The 17606-nt window shown below is 37.5% G+C and overlaps 1 protein-coding gene across 1 annotated transcript in view; it reads left to right on the forward strand.

Annotated features, from left to right (window-relative positions):
• ADGRV1 (adhesion G protein-coupled receptor V1) overlaps positions 1 to 17606 on the forward strand; it is a 503549-nt gene that overhangs the window by 430316 nt on the left and 55627 nt on the right. Inside the window, exon 87 of the mRNA XM_033111093.1 lies at positions 12519 to 12640. Coding sequence (XP_032966984.1) covers positions 12519 to 12640 — 122 coding nt within the window. The remainder of the gene's footprint in view (positions 1 to 12518; positions 12641 to 17606) is intronic.

The raw sequence follows: 17606 nt of genomic DNA on the forward strand, positions 1-17606 counted from the left end.
TGATTTCTCTTTGTTGTCTCCCTTCTCTACCACTTTTCCTCCCATTTTAGATAAGGAGATAAATTACTCATTCTTACCAGAGCCAGTCTTCACAGTTGTGCCCTTCATCATTTTTTCCTTCTCTTGGAATGTGTTTCATTCAATTTTCCACAATTGCCTTACGTCTTAAACATCTGTCTCTTCTCTGTGCCTTTCCCTTCCATTCAAAAACATGCATCACTTGTCATTGCCTAAAAGAGCTTACTAATAATGCTGCCATCTTATCAAGTTACTTCCCTGTCTCTCTCCTTCATCAACAAACTTCTTGACTAGAAATCTATATGAGTTACCTCATTTACTCATTACCTTATGTTCACTACTAAGCTTTGAGAGTACCTTGCCTATTCTCTTTCATTCATCACGTGTAATTTTGGACACCAAATCTACTGATCTCTTTCCTCATGTCTTTATCCTTAAACCCTTCTGCATCAATCACTACCCTTCCTCAAATAGTCTACCTCACTTGTTTTACATAATCCTTTCTTATTTTAATTTTCCTGCTAAATCCCAGGCCAAAACCTCATTCTCCTTATGACTCGTAACTCTTGAGTCTGTGTGTTTTTTCAGTATATGTGCCTTTGCCTTTTTCAAATCATAGTGGTAATTTTCAAACCTATCAACTCGAGCCCAACTTCTCTTCTCAGCTTCTTCTTTTCTATCCTCTTCCTGAGAATAATATCTTGTCCTCAGGAAGCACATTGTCATCAATTGTCATCAACTTTGCCCCTCTCCCTATCCCAATTGTTATTCTTTCAGTGTTATTCTTCCTTCTTCTTCTTAATCCTTTTCTTATTTTCCTAACCTTGAAGCCAGTGTAATTTCTTTTACTCCAAAGTACTCCATAGTACTTTTAGGTCAGTGGTTGTCAAACCTGACTGATCATCAAAATCACACTTGCAGAAATTATGCTTTGATGAGTGCCTCTGCAGGCTTACTGATTTAGAATCTCCAGTGGTGAAGTCCTAGTATCTCTGTAGTTTTAAAGTTTCTCATTGTTTTCTGATCTAGGGGCACTACTGCAGGTTCTATTCCTGTAATACTTTTGTGTCCATCCCCTTCTTTCCATTGTAAGAGGCCCTCCCTCCTCTGCCATTCCCTTGCCTCAAGCCTGCATTATCTCTCACTCGACCTCGGCAGCAGTGACCTAACTGGTACCCTGCCTCCAACATTCTCTCCCCCAGTCTATTTACTTTCCTACCAGATTAAGCTGTGTTTTGATTAGGCCATACCTCTTCTCAGAAATTTTGAATGGCTCTCCATTTCCTATAAAATAATTCTGTATTGCTTACTCTGGCCCTCAGGAGGCCTTCATGACCTTGTGCTACAAATATTCTTCTCACGATTCACCTTCATGGACCTTTAACTTCAATCAGAAGGAATAATTTACACTGATTTATGCATTTGCCTTTTTGCCTACCTTTATGCTATTCCCACTGCCTTAAACTCAGAGTTTACATGTTCAAATACAGCTCATCTTCAGGGCCCACCTGAAATTCCTTCTTCCTCACAAAGACCTCCCCATACCATTAACAGGAAATAATTGCTGCTTTCCTTGAATTATTATATAACTGATCTCTTTCTTCTAACATTTATCTTCTACTTTTTACTATAGTGTATGTATGTATATATGTATATATACATATATAATATTTGAAAAAAATCCATATCTAGTTCATCCTTTTACCTATCACATTTTAGCTAATACATTTTTATTCTTGCTAATGAAATATATTTTTTGAATAAAAAACAACAACCAAAGTTTATGTAAAACTGTTCTAAGTGTTGTGCATTTCAACCATTAAGTCCTCACTGAATCTACAAACGCCTATTTGGGAGGTGCTAATGCTATTCTTATTATATAGATGAGGAGATTGTGCCTCAGAGCAGCTATGTAACTCACCAAGATCGCACAGCTAGAAATGGCCCTCAAGTTATCTGGCTCAAGTCCATGTTATTCACAACCACTCTACTGTTCTGCCTTTTTTAGTGAACAAATCTCACTCAGTCACCCCCAATGCATGCTTTCAAAAAAATAAGAAAGTAGTTGGCTGAAGTCCCATATTCAAAATACATCTTTTTCTTTTAATTGAGTTTTACAGAAGCAAATTATTAAATTTAGTATAAATAACCTTCAGGAAAGCAAATGATATGATTTCTAATTAGAGTGCATCAACTTCAAGGAAGAAGTAGAAATTGGGTCATAGAAAAGACTAAAAGTGTCTGAGAGCCGTTTAAAGCCCTATCATATAGTATTATAAAGACAATGTAAATCAGTGTGGTTGTAAATTAACAAGTAATTGAAATGAACAATATTTGATCCTTACCCTCATTTAATTATACGGTTTCCAAGAAATGTGGTGGTTTCCTTCTCTCCATCAAGTCCTCCCTCCCCCACCATGCCAGAGTATTTGCAAATAAATACATAATCTATGGTTATGGTAAAGCAGCTTTGCCACCATTAAAAAAAAAAAATGTTTTTTTTACAAATGTGTTTCATAAACTTGATCACAGAATCAACTTCACCTGGTTAAAAAAAGAAACAAACAAACAATAAACAAAATGTAACATGATCTGTCTAGCATATTAAAGATGGAATTGAATAGTGAAAATAGCTCCATTTGGGGGGTAGGGCTTGGGAAGCACAGTGACTAAAAGCCTATACGGCTGCTCATTCATTAGTCTTACCTACTACTGTGTTTCCCCGAAAATAAAACCTAGCTGGACCATCAGCTGTAATGCGTCTTTTGGAACAAAAATTAATATAAGACCTGGTCTTACATAAGACCCGGTATTATATTATATTGTATTGTATTGTATTATATTATATTATACCTGGTCTTATAATAAAATAAGTCCAGGTCTTATATTAATTTTTGCTCCAAAAGACGCATTAGAGCTGATCGTCCAGCTAGGTCTTATTTTCGGGGAAACATGGTAATGCCAAACCCATTGTACCTAGAGTTAAATAAAATTCCACTGCTCTTACTTGAAAGGAATGAAGGAAGGAAGGAAGGAAGAAAAGGAAGGAAGGAGGAAAGAAAGGACTGGAAACAGAGTTTTGAGCCTAGGGCAAAAATAAACTGTGGTGTCTACCTTACATTTGCTACTGTCATTTGACACCTGTGAAACAGTCTAACCATGAACAGTTCTAACTCCAGGTGAAAGGAGAAAAAGAGTTGGAATCAAAATTTCACAAATTTTAAGGTCCACAGATACAGAGGTCCACAAATACAGAAAGAAAATTTTAAAGGTATATCATTGGATACAAATCACTAATATACAAATATTTTCAATATAGATGTTATTTATTTATTTTTTTTTTGGACAGCCTCCTTCTCTCTAGATCACACACATGGCATTCAATCTGGGGATTGCCTTTCTTTCTTAACACAATGGTTGCTCTTTCTTTTCTCGATAAAGGCGTGGTCCACGGTTGTTAGTAAGAATGAGCACTAAGATACTAGTTTATTCCTACAGACATAAAAATCCCTGCCACACTTGTGGGTACTGTGCTGTTGTTTAAGTGGTCTTTGTGGTCTGTTATTGTTGTATGTGCTTGAACACATCTCTGTAGGTGGGTTTGGTATTAATTGTCTCTCTTTACAAATATAGTTATTTAACAGCAGAGAGTCAATAATATCCCCAAAGCTTTTGGGAATATACACATAATATTATTTTTAAGACCAGGCAGTGTGCTGATAATCTGGTAGCTGTTGGGAGAAAATATGCAGTTAAATGACATTGATAGAGAGGAACCAAAGGATTTAACTAAAGTAGGTATTTTAGAATACTGACATGGGAAAGGAAATCCAAAACAAAAATAAAATTTTAAATTGGTGTTACCAAGTTTTGTAATGTGATGGCTAGAGAACCAAATAAAAAAGAAAAGCATTCAGGTCAGCTGGTATTTATCCAGATTGAGGATTGAGGGTCTACCAGAAAACAGTTGTAGGAATTAACATATTCCTAACACACTATAAAAATATTTTCTTACACACATAGGGTTATCTTTAGTGTTAATTTTTTTGAGATAATTGTGTCAGAATTGACTCAAGACTTCATTGTTGAATTTGAGCCTATTAAATCTTAATGACTACAGTGCAATGTCCTATCAAACTCTTTAAAACATGACTGGCTATTCATGGCCAAATACATAGTAACCCAATTTCCCAAAATTATGAGGCCATCTAGTAAGATTCAAAATATAGATGTCGGCAGATTGAAAGATGCCTTGTACGTTTTCATTGTATTATAAACGCTGAGTGTATTGGGAGCTACTAAGTCCTTGAGCATGCCTGGAGGTGAGTGTTTTGAACATTTAATGGCTGAGTAACTGGTAATGTAGTTAGAAAACTAGGTTAAGCCAGTCCTCAATTGTCAGTTAGTTGACTTCATGTTTGGTTTAGCACTCTGATCGTCTGAAAACTTTTGTCATAATGTCATTTTTATGACACATTTATAAAATGTGTAGAAAATTACTCTGTTGCCTGTGAACCCAAATGATAATTTTCCTTCCCCGAGTTCCAAGACATGATTCCTCACAAGAAGAAAACAGACCATTTAACCTTTTCCTTAAGAATCACAGACCTCTTTGACCTCCCCACCCCCAGTATGATAGCATCTGGCAACTTTGAAGTACATGGTTCAAATGGAATTACTCTAATAACAGTTCATGCAAGGTCCATGTGGGTATGTCTCATCTAACTTGATTATTCTCCTTAGATTCAAAATTATAGCCTGCAAATTGAAAATTATATATAGCTTTTACACGACGAGACCATAATTCTAGGCTTGTATCATTTTTTTTTTCAGTCCCAATAAATCACACTCAACGTAGGCCTGACACTGGACTGCCCTTCAGCATCCAGGAAAGCCCTAAGTCAGCCATTGACAAAGGACTGCTATTTAGGTTCTCAGCAGACTTTGAGACTCCCCTGAGAATTTGCTCACATTCCCCTGGAAACTATACTGTAGGCCACTATTGACTCTCTTCTCTGCCTTCAGATCCAGTATCTCACCTGGACACATCCTTCCAAATTAGGCTTACCTCCTTCATGTATCAGTAAGGGTCAGGGTAAATCCATGTAAGAAGGTAGTAGGTGTAAGCCACAACTATAGTTATGTTTGCTGTACCCACTTTATGTCTACAATGTAGATAGAATTAAGATAACCTACAAAAGCCTATTTAAATTATCTTCTAGATCAGAGATTTACAAATTGTAGGCCCCAACATAATGGTGAGTCTCATTGCCAGCATTTTAAGTGGAACAGGATGGGATGTGATGGTATAGAATAGAAAAAGAATAGAATAGGATAGCATAGGCTAGCGTAGGGTAGGGTAGGGTAAGGTGGGGTGGGGTGGGGTGGGATAGAATAGAATAGAATAGAATAGAATAGTATAGTATAGAATAGAATAGAATAGAATAGAATAAGATAGAAAATATCACAAGGAGAGGGAAGGGAATAGAAGACACTGAGAAGTCCATTTAAAACAGGTTTGTCAGGAAGTTTTGAGACAGTTTAGATGTGATGAGACTTAGAGTCTGTACACTGAAAACAACCTTCCTCCAAGTGTGACCTTCAGATTATGTCAGGTAAACAGAAGGGTGCTGTAGTCAAATAAGTTTAAGAAATTCAGGTACAAAAGAAGTTAAACATTTCTTTATTACATGGTCTTTTGGCACTTCACATATGCAAGAGGGGGCTATCTAAAGCCATGCACTGTTGCCCTGACTTGACTAAAGTAATGATGGTAAGGACTGAGGGTGATAGCAGGTGAGGCTTAGTGAGCACGTGCTTTGTCCCAGGCTCTGTGCTGACTGGTTTATGTGCATAGTTCCCCACCCCCACCCCGTTTGGTACAGCATATGATGAAAATTCAGTGATGGGGTACATTCCTGTAGCTGGTGGTACTAGTACTCAGAAAGAAGAGAAAGCTTGAGAGGAAGGAGACTAAATTCAGCTTTATATAAACTGAGTTTGAGATGTTTTGAGGACCTCCAGGCTTGGAGGTCTGGAACTGAGAAGAGATGGAGATGAATATTTGGAAATTGTGGCCCTAACGTGGTCATTGAAAGAAGATAACTAGAAATTTTGAACTTAGTAAGGGTGGCTAAGTCCAGTGAAGAGTTCATAATGGAGAGTTCAGATACACAGTCTAGCCTGCTACAGAAAACATTTGCAACTGTATCTGGAGATAGGAGCCACAGGACTTAAGTGGGTTCCCCTATCCAAATGGATTTTAAAGAACTCTCTTGGGGAATGTGTTTGAAGTACGGACACAAAGAGGAAATTCGAAATTTGTAACCAAATATAGGACTAGTGAACAAAGATTAGGACCGAAAGCTACCCAAATGAAGTATGGAGTGTTTCTTTGAACAATTTGCATATCTAGTCCATAATTTTTTTATCTTTTCCACCCACAATACCGTAATGCTGATTTGGCAGTTCTGTGAAATATGTGCCCTGTTGTCTTCTTCTATATTAGGTTTATTTGCAAGAAGACTGGTAGGTGACTATGCATTGTGGGATTAGTGTGAAACCTTGTTAAGAAAGCTCAAGAACACAGTGTTTTCTCACCAAGAAATGGGTCAGAGCAATGAAATGTCTGCCTCCAAGTATCTATTAATTTTAGAACAAAGCCATATTTTAGACATAAGGCCTTCTGATATCTTTCTTTTAATTACCGTTTTTTTCTAATTAAAAAAATACATGCATATTGTTGGATATAGTTCCATAAATATCTTAAATCCACATTATTTCACAGTTGTATTCCTTTTTCACGTTGATGAGTGTTTTAGTAGCACATCCAAATTGTTAGAAGCAAAAGGTTAGCGAGGTAAAATTAAAACAAGTACTTTAGAAGAGTGTAAACACAGAATAAATTTCAGTCTCATGTAAATGAGATGTGATTTCCATAATAAAGCCATCATTGTTGTCACTGGTGCATAGCAATAAACGCCAAAGCTGCAATTACAAAGAAAAGAGATAATACAGCACCATACTTTCATAAAAAATGGCAATTAAATTCATTGAAATCCTATTTTCTACTAAAAAATAGATTTTATGTATTCTCAGTGGAATTTACTAACTCCTGTAAATAGACTTACTTAATGACAGTAGTACTAAATGATACATCCATTTGCTGTTTTTTTTTTCCCTTTCCACAATTTCTTTCACAATTTCCTTTTTTCAAACTACTTTATTTTTCACATTATTGACTTTTCACTAATTTTAAGTAATTTCACATTAGTGATTCCTTGCTAAATTAAGTACTTCGAAGATTTTATTTTTTTTTTTTTTCTTCCGGTAGAACTTCATCTTGACACAAGTCTGCCTTTTTTCACACTTTTGTTTTTCTTTTTAATTATAGGAAAATATGCACAATATACAATTTACCATTTTAGTGATTTTCAAGTGCACAATTCAGTGACATTAAGTGCATTCACAACGTTGTGCAACCATCACCTCTGTTCATTTTCAGGACTTTTGCATCTTCCCAAACACACTCTCTCTACACATTAAACAATAACTCCCTGTTCCCCCCACCTCACAGCCCCTGCTGACCTCGCTTCTATTTTCTGGCTCTATGAATTTGCCTATTCGAGCCACCTCGTATAAGTGGAATCATGCAATATTTGTCCTTTTGTGTCTGGCCTGGTTTACTTAATGTCTTCAATATTCATCCATGTTGCAGCAAGTGTCAGAACTTCATTCCTTTTTAAGGCTGGGTAATATTCCATTGTTCCATAAATATCCACGTTCCGTTATGGACACTAGATTGTTTTCACCTTTTGGCTACTGTGAATAATGCTGCCATGAACATGAGTGTACAGGTCTCCGTTGGAATCTCTGATTTCAACTGTTTTGAGTATATATCTAGAAGTGGAATTGCCAGATCACGTGATAATTTTGTTTAGCTTTTTGAAGTATCACCAAACTCTTTTTCACAGCAACTGTACCATATTACATCCCCAACAGCAATGCACAAGGGTTCTGCTCTCTCCACATCTTTTCCAACATTTGTAATTTTCTGGTTTTTTGACAATAGCCATCCTAGTAGGTATGAAGTGGTGTCTCATTGTGGTTTTGATTTGCATTTCCCTGATGAGTAGTGATGTTGAGCATCTTTTCATGGACTCATTGGCCATTTGTATGTCTTCTTTGGAGAAATGTCTATTCAAATCTTTGCCCGGTTTTAAATTGGGATGTTTGGGTTTTTGCTGTTGAATGGTAGTAGTTCTTTATATATATTGGATAGCATAGTCTTTTTTATAGATATCATTATTCCTTGGGCTCAATACTGTGTTTTTAAGGCTGCCTTTTATTGAGAACATTGAAATGATTCTGTTTCCTGTTAACAAATTCACCCTTAAACGTAAGTTTCTAACATTGCCAACTATAAATGCCTGCTTTGGTAAGCACTGACTTATATAGACAACAGAAAGGTTACTAGTAATTTACCCAATGTGAAATGTCAGCTTAGGAAATATGAAACTGAAATAATTTACATTAAATGGAGCGCTAATTTCCAGTTTGCCAAATGGAATGCGTAGTAGCTGTTAATAACACGTCCCCTCCCACTTTCATCACTGTCACCCACTCCCAACACCCCTTCCCCTTTTGGTCATTGTTACTCTAGGTCCCAAAGAGAGTGAAAAGTACCTCCTCAGGTGGATTAACCATAAAGCTGATGAAACTTAAGTTTCAGGGCCTCTTACTTGCCTGGGCCCCTTTCAAGATCTTATACCTAATTGTGCTTTTCTGATTTTTATTTTTTAAAAAGCATATTCAAGTTCTATAAACTTCAGGCCCACAATATCCAGATGTGTGTCTGAATGTGTTTCTTCCATATGAAATTGTGTCTTAATCATTGTCGAACGGCTGGAAAACCAGCCCTGGGATCTGTGGTTCAGTATACCGAGCTAGTTATGACTGGCTTTCTTCTTTTCAGAGTTTCTGATCTGGGGTGCCAAGCTACCACACTTTCCTACAGAGTTCCAAAAAAACATGGACCATGGGTGTTTCTAGTCAGTCCTGGCATGTTCTCTTGGCTTCGCTGCTGAGATTTGTCAACACACAGCACTTGTTTGGCTCTAGGCATTCAGAGGAACATGCAGCCCAATTTTTGAAAATTTGGTGCATACTCGTTCCTGCAAAATATGCATGTCCTTTTGTACTCTGCACAGAGCCATAAATAGAATCCTGTACTTACACAGTGGGGTCAAGGAATGTCATTGCCAGACTTCATACCTAATCTTTGAAAATTTTCACAAGCAGAGTTTAGGCAGTTTCTTAAATATTAGAATATCTTGTCAGAAGTGAAAATGAGGCCAGAACTCTTATCAAATTGTATGATTTCATTAAACAAAAATGAACTTTTATAACAACATAAATCAATATAATATTCTCACCTGTCCAACTGTAAGGCATTAATGACAAAGGAATTATTCTTCTGTATAAACTGTATCTTATATTATTCTTCTTTTGTCTGTGCAGTTATAACAACTCAATTTTATATTTTTCTACGAAGAATATATCTGACAAGATACCAGCATAGTCTCCTTGTAAAGCCTTTTTTCTTCTCAAAAAACAAAAATATTTCTCAGGTTCCTTCTTCCTCTTCCTTTCCCACTTCCTTTTTTTTTTCCTTTCTCTTCTTGTTCTTTCCTTTCCTTTCCCAATCAATTCCATCGTAATGCCATAAGTTGGTACAGAGCAGGGTATGAATGCACAGGAAGGTGTGCAAACATGGAGTGTCAGACCCCAATCATTGTGAGGAGGGCATCCATGTGAGGGGTGGGGTGCAGCCTAGCATGAGGTGTTAGAAGCCGAGTGCATTTGCGAGGCCATCAGTGCAAGGGGAGGGATGACAGCAATGAGAGACTGGTTAAACAATCAAATAGGGCAGTTGATCAAATAGGTAAACATGTTAAGAATAATATTAAATAAATAGACTCTTCTTTTTTAACTTTTTTATTTATTTAAGTGTGTTTTTCCAGGACCCATCAGCTCCAAGTCAAGTAGTTGTTTAGATCCAGTTGTGGAGGGCGCAGCTCACAGTGGCCCATGTGGAGATCAACCCAGCAACCTTGTTAAGAGCATTGTGCTCTAACCAACTGAGCTAACTGGCCTCCCCTTAAATATGTAGACTTCTTAACAGAGAAGGGACTTACAAAAATGAAAAGGGAGAAAATCATAATGAACCCTGTTGTGTTGGATTTGGAACTGTAGTATTGGTTCGAAGTAATGACTTTCATTATATAGAGAAATATAGATGTAAACATGTGTTTGTGTGTGTATGCACATGTGTACATACATATATTCTTTTTTTTTTTTTAAGTTCTTAGTTTAGCACTCCTCTTATGAAACTCAGCTCAATCACCACAGATGAAGTCACTGACGAATCTTCACTCCTTCTGTCGTCCAGTCTCCACCTCACTTTTTGCCAGCACCAACATTGGCCTTTGCAGTTCCCTAACTTTTCTTCATTCTGTTTTTGCGTTCCTTTCACTGTTTTCTTGAGGCCTTTTTCTTCTCATAGAGGCCATATCTCTTGCATGTCTATGTTTGGGTTCATTTTTCTTAGTGCAATCCAAGGAATCATAAATCATGCCAAAGCCAGTGGTCTTGCCACCACCAAAATGGGTTCTGAATCCAAATACAAAGATGACATCTGGTGGTCTTGTACATTTTGGCTATTTTTTCCCACATTTCTGTCTTAGGTACCATTGCCTTCCCAGGGTGAAGGATGTTGTGACCATTTGTTTCTGTTGAAGTAGCCTATTGGTCATGAACTTCCTGGTCTGGATAGTTACTATGTCATTCGTGGTGGCAGCTGACCCTCAGGCAGCCAGAGAAGAAAAGCTGCATGTATTCTTGAGCTCTGTCTACTGAAAGGGCTTAGAAGCTGGAACACCCCAATAGCAATGAGTGTACTTAACCCTAGATCTTGGTTTCTAAATAGCATTCTTCTCTAAAAGAAACCAGGACTGAGGCAGGAGGGAAAGTACAAGATGAGCTGGAAACATCCTTTGGAGCCAATAAAACAAGGAGTATCCTAAGTAATGGGACAAATTGAGTTCTTGTGCCACCCAATAAAATGCTCTAAAAAGAACCCAGCATCACTTCTATAATTTCTGACAAAGATTATAATCTGAATCACAAGAAAACCTTAGACAAACTCAAATTTGAGGATACTCTACATGAAGAACTGGCTGGTAATCTTCAAAATGTCAGTGTCATGCAAACCAAGGACACACAGGGGAACTGGTTGGGATTAAAGGAAACTACAGAAACCTGTCTACCAGATCCTTCTGCTACAAAGGAAACTACCGGGGTAATTGACAGATACTGAATGGGGTCTCAGCAGTAATTTCCTGATTTGATTTGTATTGTGTTTATGTAGCACAATGTCTTTGTAGAAAATACACATTAAAGTATTACAGAGGGGGATGGGAGATCAGGCTGGCAACTTTCAAATAGTTCAGGAAAAAAAGCTTTGTTGTCATACTGTACTTGCAACTCTTCTGTAAGTTTGAGATTGTTTCAAAATAAAATAAAAATTTTAAATTACTGTAGTTGTATTGAATTGTTCAAATTTCCTCCAGTGTATGTGGATTTTAGGTGTTAATTGATGATGGTGAGTAATGAACATTCAGGTCTGTCATGAGAGTTGTCAGTGGTGTGGTCCAGACTGACATCTTTCAACAACTTGAAAATGTGTTTCTCTGCAGCTGCTAAGATCTGATTCTCTTTCTAACTCTTACATAGCTTGTTATTTTAAAATTAAGATCCCCTCTTTAAGGTTATTATTCTAAAACCCAAATATCAAAAACAAGTGGGAAGGGTAATGTAGTCCGTTGGCCCTGAAGAAATCTGTTCTGAAAACTATTGAAACAAATTGCATGAGAAAATGATGGGTAGAATAAATTTAGTGTTGACAGTATTGAATATGTCAGTTTATCTCTAGTTATGAAGTTTGGTGTCTTCTCAGTCAGAACAAAAGAGATGAGTAAATACTTTTCCATCACATACAAACAAGTTTTTATATCATCTCTGTTTTAAAATGTCAAATTGGACTATGCAAATTTCGGGAGCACGCTGATGTCTATCTGCCTGCCATTTTCTAGTGGAGCGATCTTTTAAGATTTACCTGGGGTGACAAAGTGATTGCACCTTCGCAGTTGTTTGTGGCACTTCTAGTACAGTCCAGCAGGTGGCAGTCGAGGAGAGGAACAGTTCTCATTCTAACCCATCCCCCTGCCGACCAGTAAAACAGAAAGAATGTGGACTCAGCAATGTGCCTGCTCTTCTCTGGCATAAGAATGGGATTTCCAAGGTTGTTCTTTCAAAATGGGCACTTAGGCTTAGAGAGTATCACAAGAAAGGAGCCAAAAATAATTTTGTGTATATTTGTGACTACTCAGTATTCTGAAGCTCACGTTTTCTTTTTCTCCTTTTTTTTTTATGATTTCTAGAAATTCCTCTGGTTTTATACCTCTTTGCCCTGATTTCTTTGACATGGCTTTGGGGAGGCCTGCACATGGCTTACAGACACTTCTGGATGTTGGTCCTCTTTGTTATTTTCAACAGTCTGCAGGTAAGCCTTAATAATTTGGTTACTGATGGCACACGTGTATGCTAATGAACATGGCACTGAGTTTCAATGTAAAGGAATCAAGTGTCCACACAGATGTGAATTTGTGCGTAGAATAACACACACAGAGTTGTAGAAAAAAATGATAGCGGTTAAATCTTTAACACCTGAGACATGGCTGGGCTCCTAACTCGCTGATTATACAGAACGGGAAGACATAAAATATCGACCCTCCTTTATTTTCAGAACATCTAAGAAACTACAAAAACATATTTTCGTTCAACAGGATTGATGTTTATAGACTGCAGGTGGCAGCCATGGAGAACCTGTGCTCATATTTGGACCATGGTGTGTCTAGAAATTAGATCAGTTGAGGAGTGAAACATATAGCAATGTTCACGCAGTCCCCTTTTAAATCTGGTGCTTAGTAAAATGAGAGTGTTTTGGTTCACTAAAAAAATGATTGAAGTTCTCTGAGTTTGGCAATGCCCAGCTTAAATTAGTTTTGTGTGCGTGCTTGGATAGCATAACTAGAAATTAAATAAGTATAGCAAAAATTAAAGCTGACTCTGTAGTGCTTTTGTTAGATGGAAAAAAGTTGTACCCTGAAATTAACAAATGGAACAAATGAACTCATTTTCCTCCTTTTCCAAAGTGCAAACTTCTGTTCTAGACTAAAATAATTTCTTGAATTTACAGAGATATCTCTAAATGGTCCTTATTTTGACCACCATCTTGCAAGGAACATGTGTAGAAAAACATATTCACATTATGTCATACAACTAAAATATGACTCAAAGCATATTTAGGTTTGCTTTGTCGGAGGCAAATCCTTTAGGAAGAGCATATTTTACAGCAGGTTGCCTAATGAAAGCATTATATGAATTTAGGAAGGGGAAAATACACAGTAACTTTAAAATTTGGAATCAAGTTGATGCAAGTTGGTATGTAGACAGCTCTAGATACATTTATAATTAAGCATCTACTACTAGCATGTGTGCTAATGCTGCTAGTACCAGCCCTGCTGCCAGACAACAGCCCAGCTCCTCTGGGTTCTGGTGATTCGAGGCAATAAACAACTGGCTATAAGCATAAGCTATGGCGGGTGCTATGTAAACAAAGTATTATGAGAGCTGAGTGAAGGGCCTGTTTACTTCTGCCTGTTCTAACATTTGAGCTGATTCCCAAAAGTGAGCTACTCAAACCAGAGGCCCTGTCCTACTCACTTTTGAAGCCCTAGGGCCTAGTGTAACTAACACCAAGGCCCACACTGACAGCCTACAGATAACATTTTATTTGGTAGACACACAATGGTACACAGACCAGTTGTTAGATTTTTTTTTTTAAATATTTGCTGCAAACTTTTAATATTGAGAAACCCTGAATTTCTGGCTTTTCTTTAACGGCAACACTTGCTTGGCAGCTATTTTCAAGTCCTGAGTAGACAGATGTTGCCCCTTTTAGATGGGGCATGTGACCTCATTACACCTGGTAGACTTAATTCATTCATTTTTACCTGCCCATGAGTCTGTGACACCTCTAATGTTTATTCAGTAAGTGATGAGTGTATGGTTAGAAATGGGTATTTCAGGCAGAGAAAACAGCGTTAGTCTGGGCTACAAAAAGGGCCACTGATAAATCTTGCCTAGGTTAAGCAAATGGGTGGAGGAAAGCAAGAAAGGTTTTACAATTAGAAGCTAGTGGTGGGAGAGGAGAGAGAAGGGTGTGGTGGCTTCAATACCATGTTACCACGTCAGGATGGGATGTTAAACTTCAGCTTCTAAGCAATAGGAAAGTTGGGATGGGGATCGGGGACTAGTTTTGTTCTGATTTGCTTTTTTAATTTGTTTTTTTAGTTTTCACATTTTTTAAATTTTGAATGGGAATGACATGCTTGTACCTACTTTTTAGAAGGATAACTAGAAATGTTTAGGAGCATATTGAAAAGAGGAGCAGCTCCCTGCAAGTAGGCTATTGTCATATTCCAGCCTGTAATGTTCTGGCAGTGCACCTGGGAATAGGGAGTAGGTGACAGTTTTAAAAATTGTTGCAGTGATAAATATTAATGAACTTTGGTTAGCCAATTAACTGTAGGCGTATAGAGTGTGAGAGAGCAGCATCACTTAGAAATGCCTGGCTCGGGTGAATGGCTGGGCCCAGACACCTTTAGTCAACATGGAGGTCACATCAAGAGCAGGGGTCTAGGAAATATGCGGTGAGGTTGGAGAGTTGGTGAGATGTATCAGACAAAGGTACCGATGTTTTAGTAACTAGGTATAGGGAGCGGGCCAGTGAAAGATTATTAATGAAAGAGAACCAGGGTAAGGTGGTTTGGAGTTGCTGGTAAAAAAGGAAGCTTCAAAAGAAAAACAATACCTAACTCTGTCATGTGTAGCAGAGAAGACAAAGTGGAATGAGAACTGAGGAGCAGTGTGGTCTAGTGCAGTGGTGTCCCGACTGTATCAGACGTGTATCTGTGCATCAGAATCACGTGAAGGACTTGTTCAACACACAGATTGGCAGGCCCCACACCCAGAGTTTCTGTGCAGCAGATCTGGTGGGATCTGAAAATTTGCAAGTCTAACAAGTTCCCAGATGATGCTGATGCAGCTGGCCTGGGGACCACAGTTTGAGAACCCCTGGTATAGTAGAGCATGATCCTAACTCTGCCAACTTGCTATCTGGTTGACTTGAGCTGAATCATGGATACTTACTTGATTCTACTTTCTTTGTCTGTGAAATAAGAACAAATACTATTTAGGATTATGGTGTGATTTAATTGAATGGTATAATGAATGTAAAGCAATTGCACAGTACCTCACACTGAACAGTTGTTTTTATTATTCAAGAAATGTAATGGAAAATGCAAAAAGAGAGAAAGCAATAGCTTAGGAAGGAAGGTTGGGTGGGTGGTTGGTTGGTTGGTTGGTTGGTTGAAGGGAGATTTTTTGTTTTTGTTTTCTTTGCTTGTGAAAAGAACCAACAAAGAAGGAGAAACTGACCACTGGAGGAAAGACTCATTGCCATGGCAAGATCATGGACGGGGCAGAAGAACAGAAGTGAAAGATGGCTTATCTGAGGGAGGAGCAGAGATGTTTCTCCCAGGTTAGGGAAAGAAGGAAGGATGAGTGAACATGAAAAAAACTATTCTAGAGTTAAAAGTGTGGAAAGTTGGAATCTACATCTAATGCCCTCTCTTTTCTCTGAAAGTCAGCAAGCAAAGGCATTTGTTGAGGTGAATGAATTGAGAGCTTGAGGTAAAAATAGTAAAAGGTATGGAGCAGTTTCTAAGCAGAAAGTAAATATAAATGATGGTGGGTTGGAAGATGGTCAAGAAACGGACTGCTTTGAGAGAGATTGGCGGGATTCATTGGAAACCTGAAATCTAATTGAACGAATCAGCAGTAATTAAACAAATATAAGATGAAAATGGCAACCTGTGTAACCGACCAAACAACATTCACAGGAAAATGTGTACTGAAGTCTTATGAAGGTTAAATAATAAAGGATTGTCGAATATTAAACTATATTTTGTATGGAAATATAAAAAAATCTTTATAGTCTTTTTCTTTGAGGAAATTAATACAAGCTAAGTAAAAACTAACAATATCTCAAAGTTATGTTTAATGAGCTTAACTCTATCTCGGTGGCACTATTGAAGCAATGACTGTTTGTGTCACTCTTGCCTGGTATCTGGTACATTCCTGGTGCCAGTACTCAGTGAATCAGTCCTAAGAGGAATGCCTATTTCGAAACACTTGGAAAATATGACTTCTCTGTGGTTTATTTGGTTCATTTAATTTAAAAACTGCCTCATGTCTGCATTTCCATGCAATATGGCTATGTAGTAGGACGTTCTTCAAAGGATGTTCCATGAAGACAATGGTTGTAAGTTTGTTTGTTTGTTTTTTCTGGCCTTTGTATGTGTTTAACCGACTTTTGTCAACACCTCTGACCACAAAAGTAGATTTTGTATCTTATGCTTGGCTACCGTATTTTGCTCAGAGGAGATTAGTGCCTCATTTTTTTATTCCGATTATTATTGTGTCATAGGTGCTCTGAGACTGATGGATGAAAAATATTCTGATTTTTTGCATTTATTATTTGGTGCAGTTTTAAAAAGGGAATCTTGATCACTTGAAATATTATCAGGAATTCTTGATGACTTTCTGAAGACTCAGGTTAAGCTATCAAATTTCTAATACATATATGCACTTAAGAAAATATGTATTAAGTACTTTATAAAGCATGATGGGTACAAATACAAAAATGAGGTAAACAAATCATCATTTTAAATATGTCTACTATTACTTTTATAACTTAATAGTCTTCTTGAGCATTGCGGCCACCACCAGTGCAAGACTCATCTCCTACCACCTTTCCTTCCCCAACAGGGAAAGAGCTTATTCCCCAGTAGGAAAATTTTGCGAAGGAATTAAATTACATTCACAGACTATCCAGAAACCAATCAGATTGTAGCAGGTATTCTGGCTAGGCCTGGGTCGTGAGCAGACTCTAGTGGTGGAAGGAGTTAAGTTATCTCACAAAACCCACATGGAATGGAATTCCCACCAGAAGAAAGGATTCTTTTACCAATAAAAGGGAGGGCAACCATGCTAAGCAGGCCAAAGTAATAGATGTCCACTGGACATCTGTACATACTTTCTCAATTTTCTTGTTCATTGATGTAAGTTTGGACAAGGCCAAGGACAGTAGCAATTGTCAAACCACTAGGAACTTTCCTCAGTGTGACGTTAGTTTATTATGAATATCCTTGGGCTCCATCATATAGCCAAATGTCTCTGTATGGTCCACAAGAAATTCATAAAGGACTATGTGCAATATTTTTCTTAATTCCCTGAGCCATTAATCCAATAACCTTTATTTTAAGAAAAATTAGTTGAGTTTGTCATTTCTAAGTAGATTTATGCTAATGCTTATAGATCACAACTTTCTTAAACTGTTTAGT

Source organism: Rhinolophus ferrumequinum, chromosome 7 (genome assembly GCF_004115265.2).
Source record: "Rhinolophus ferrumequinum isolate MPI-CBG mRhiFer1 chromosome 7, mRhiFer1_v1.p, whole genome shotgun sequence".
NCBI classification, from domain to species: domain Eukaryota; kingdom Metazoa; phylum Chordata; class Mammalia; order Chiroptera; family Rhinolophidae; genus Rhinolophus; species Rhinolophus ferrumequinum.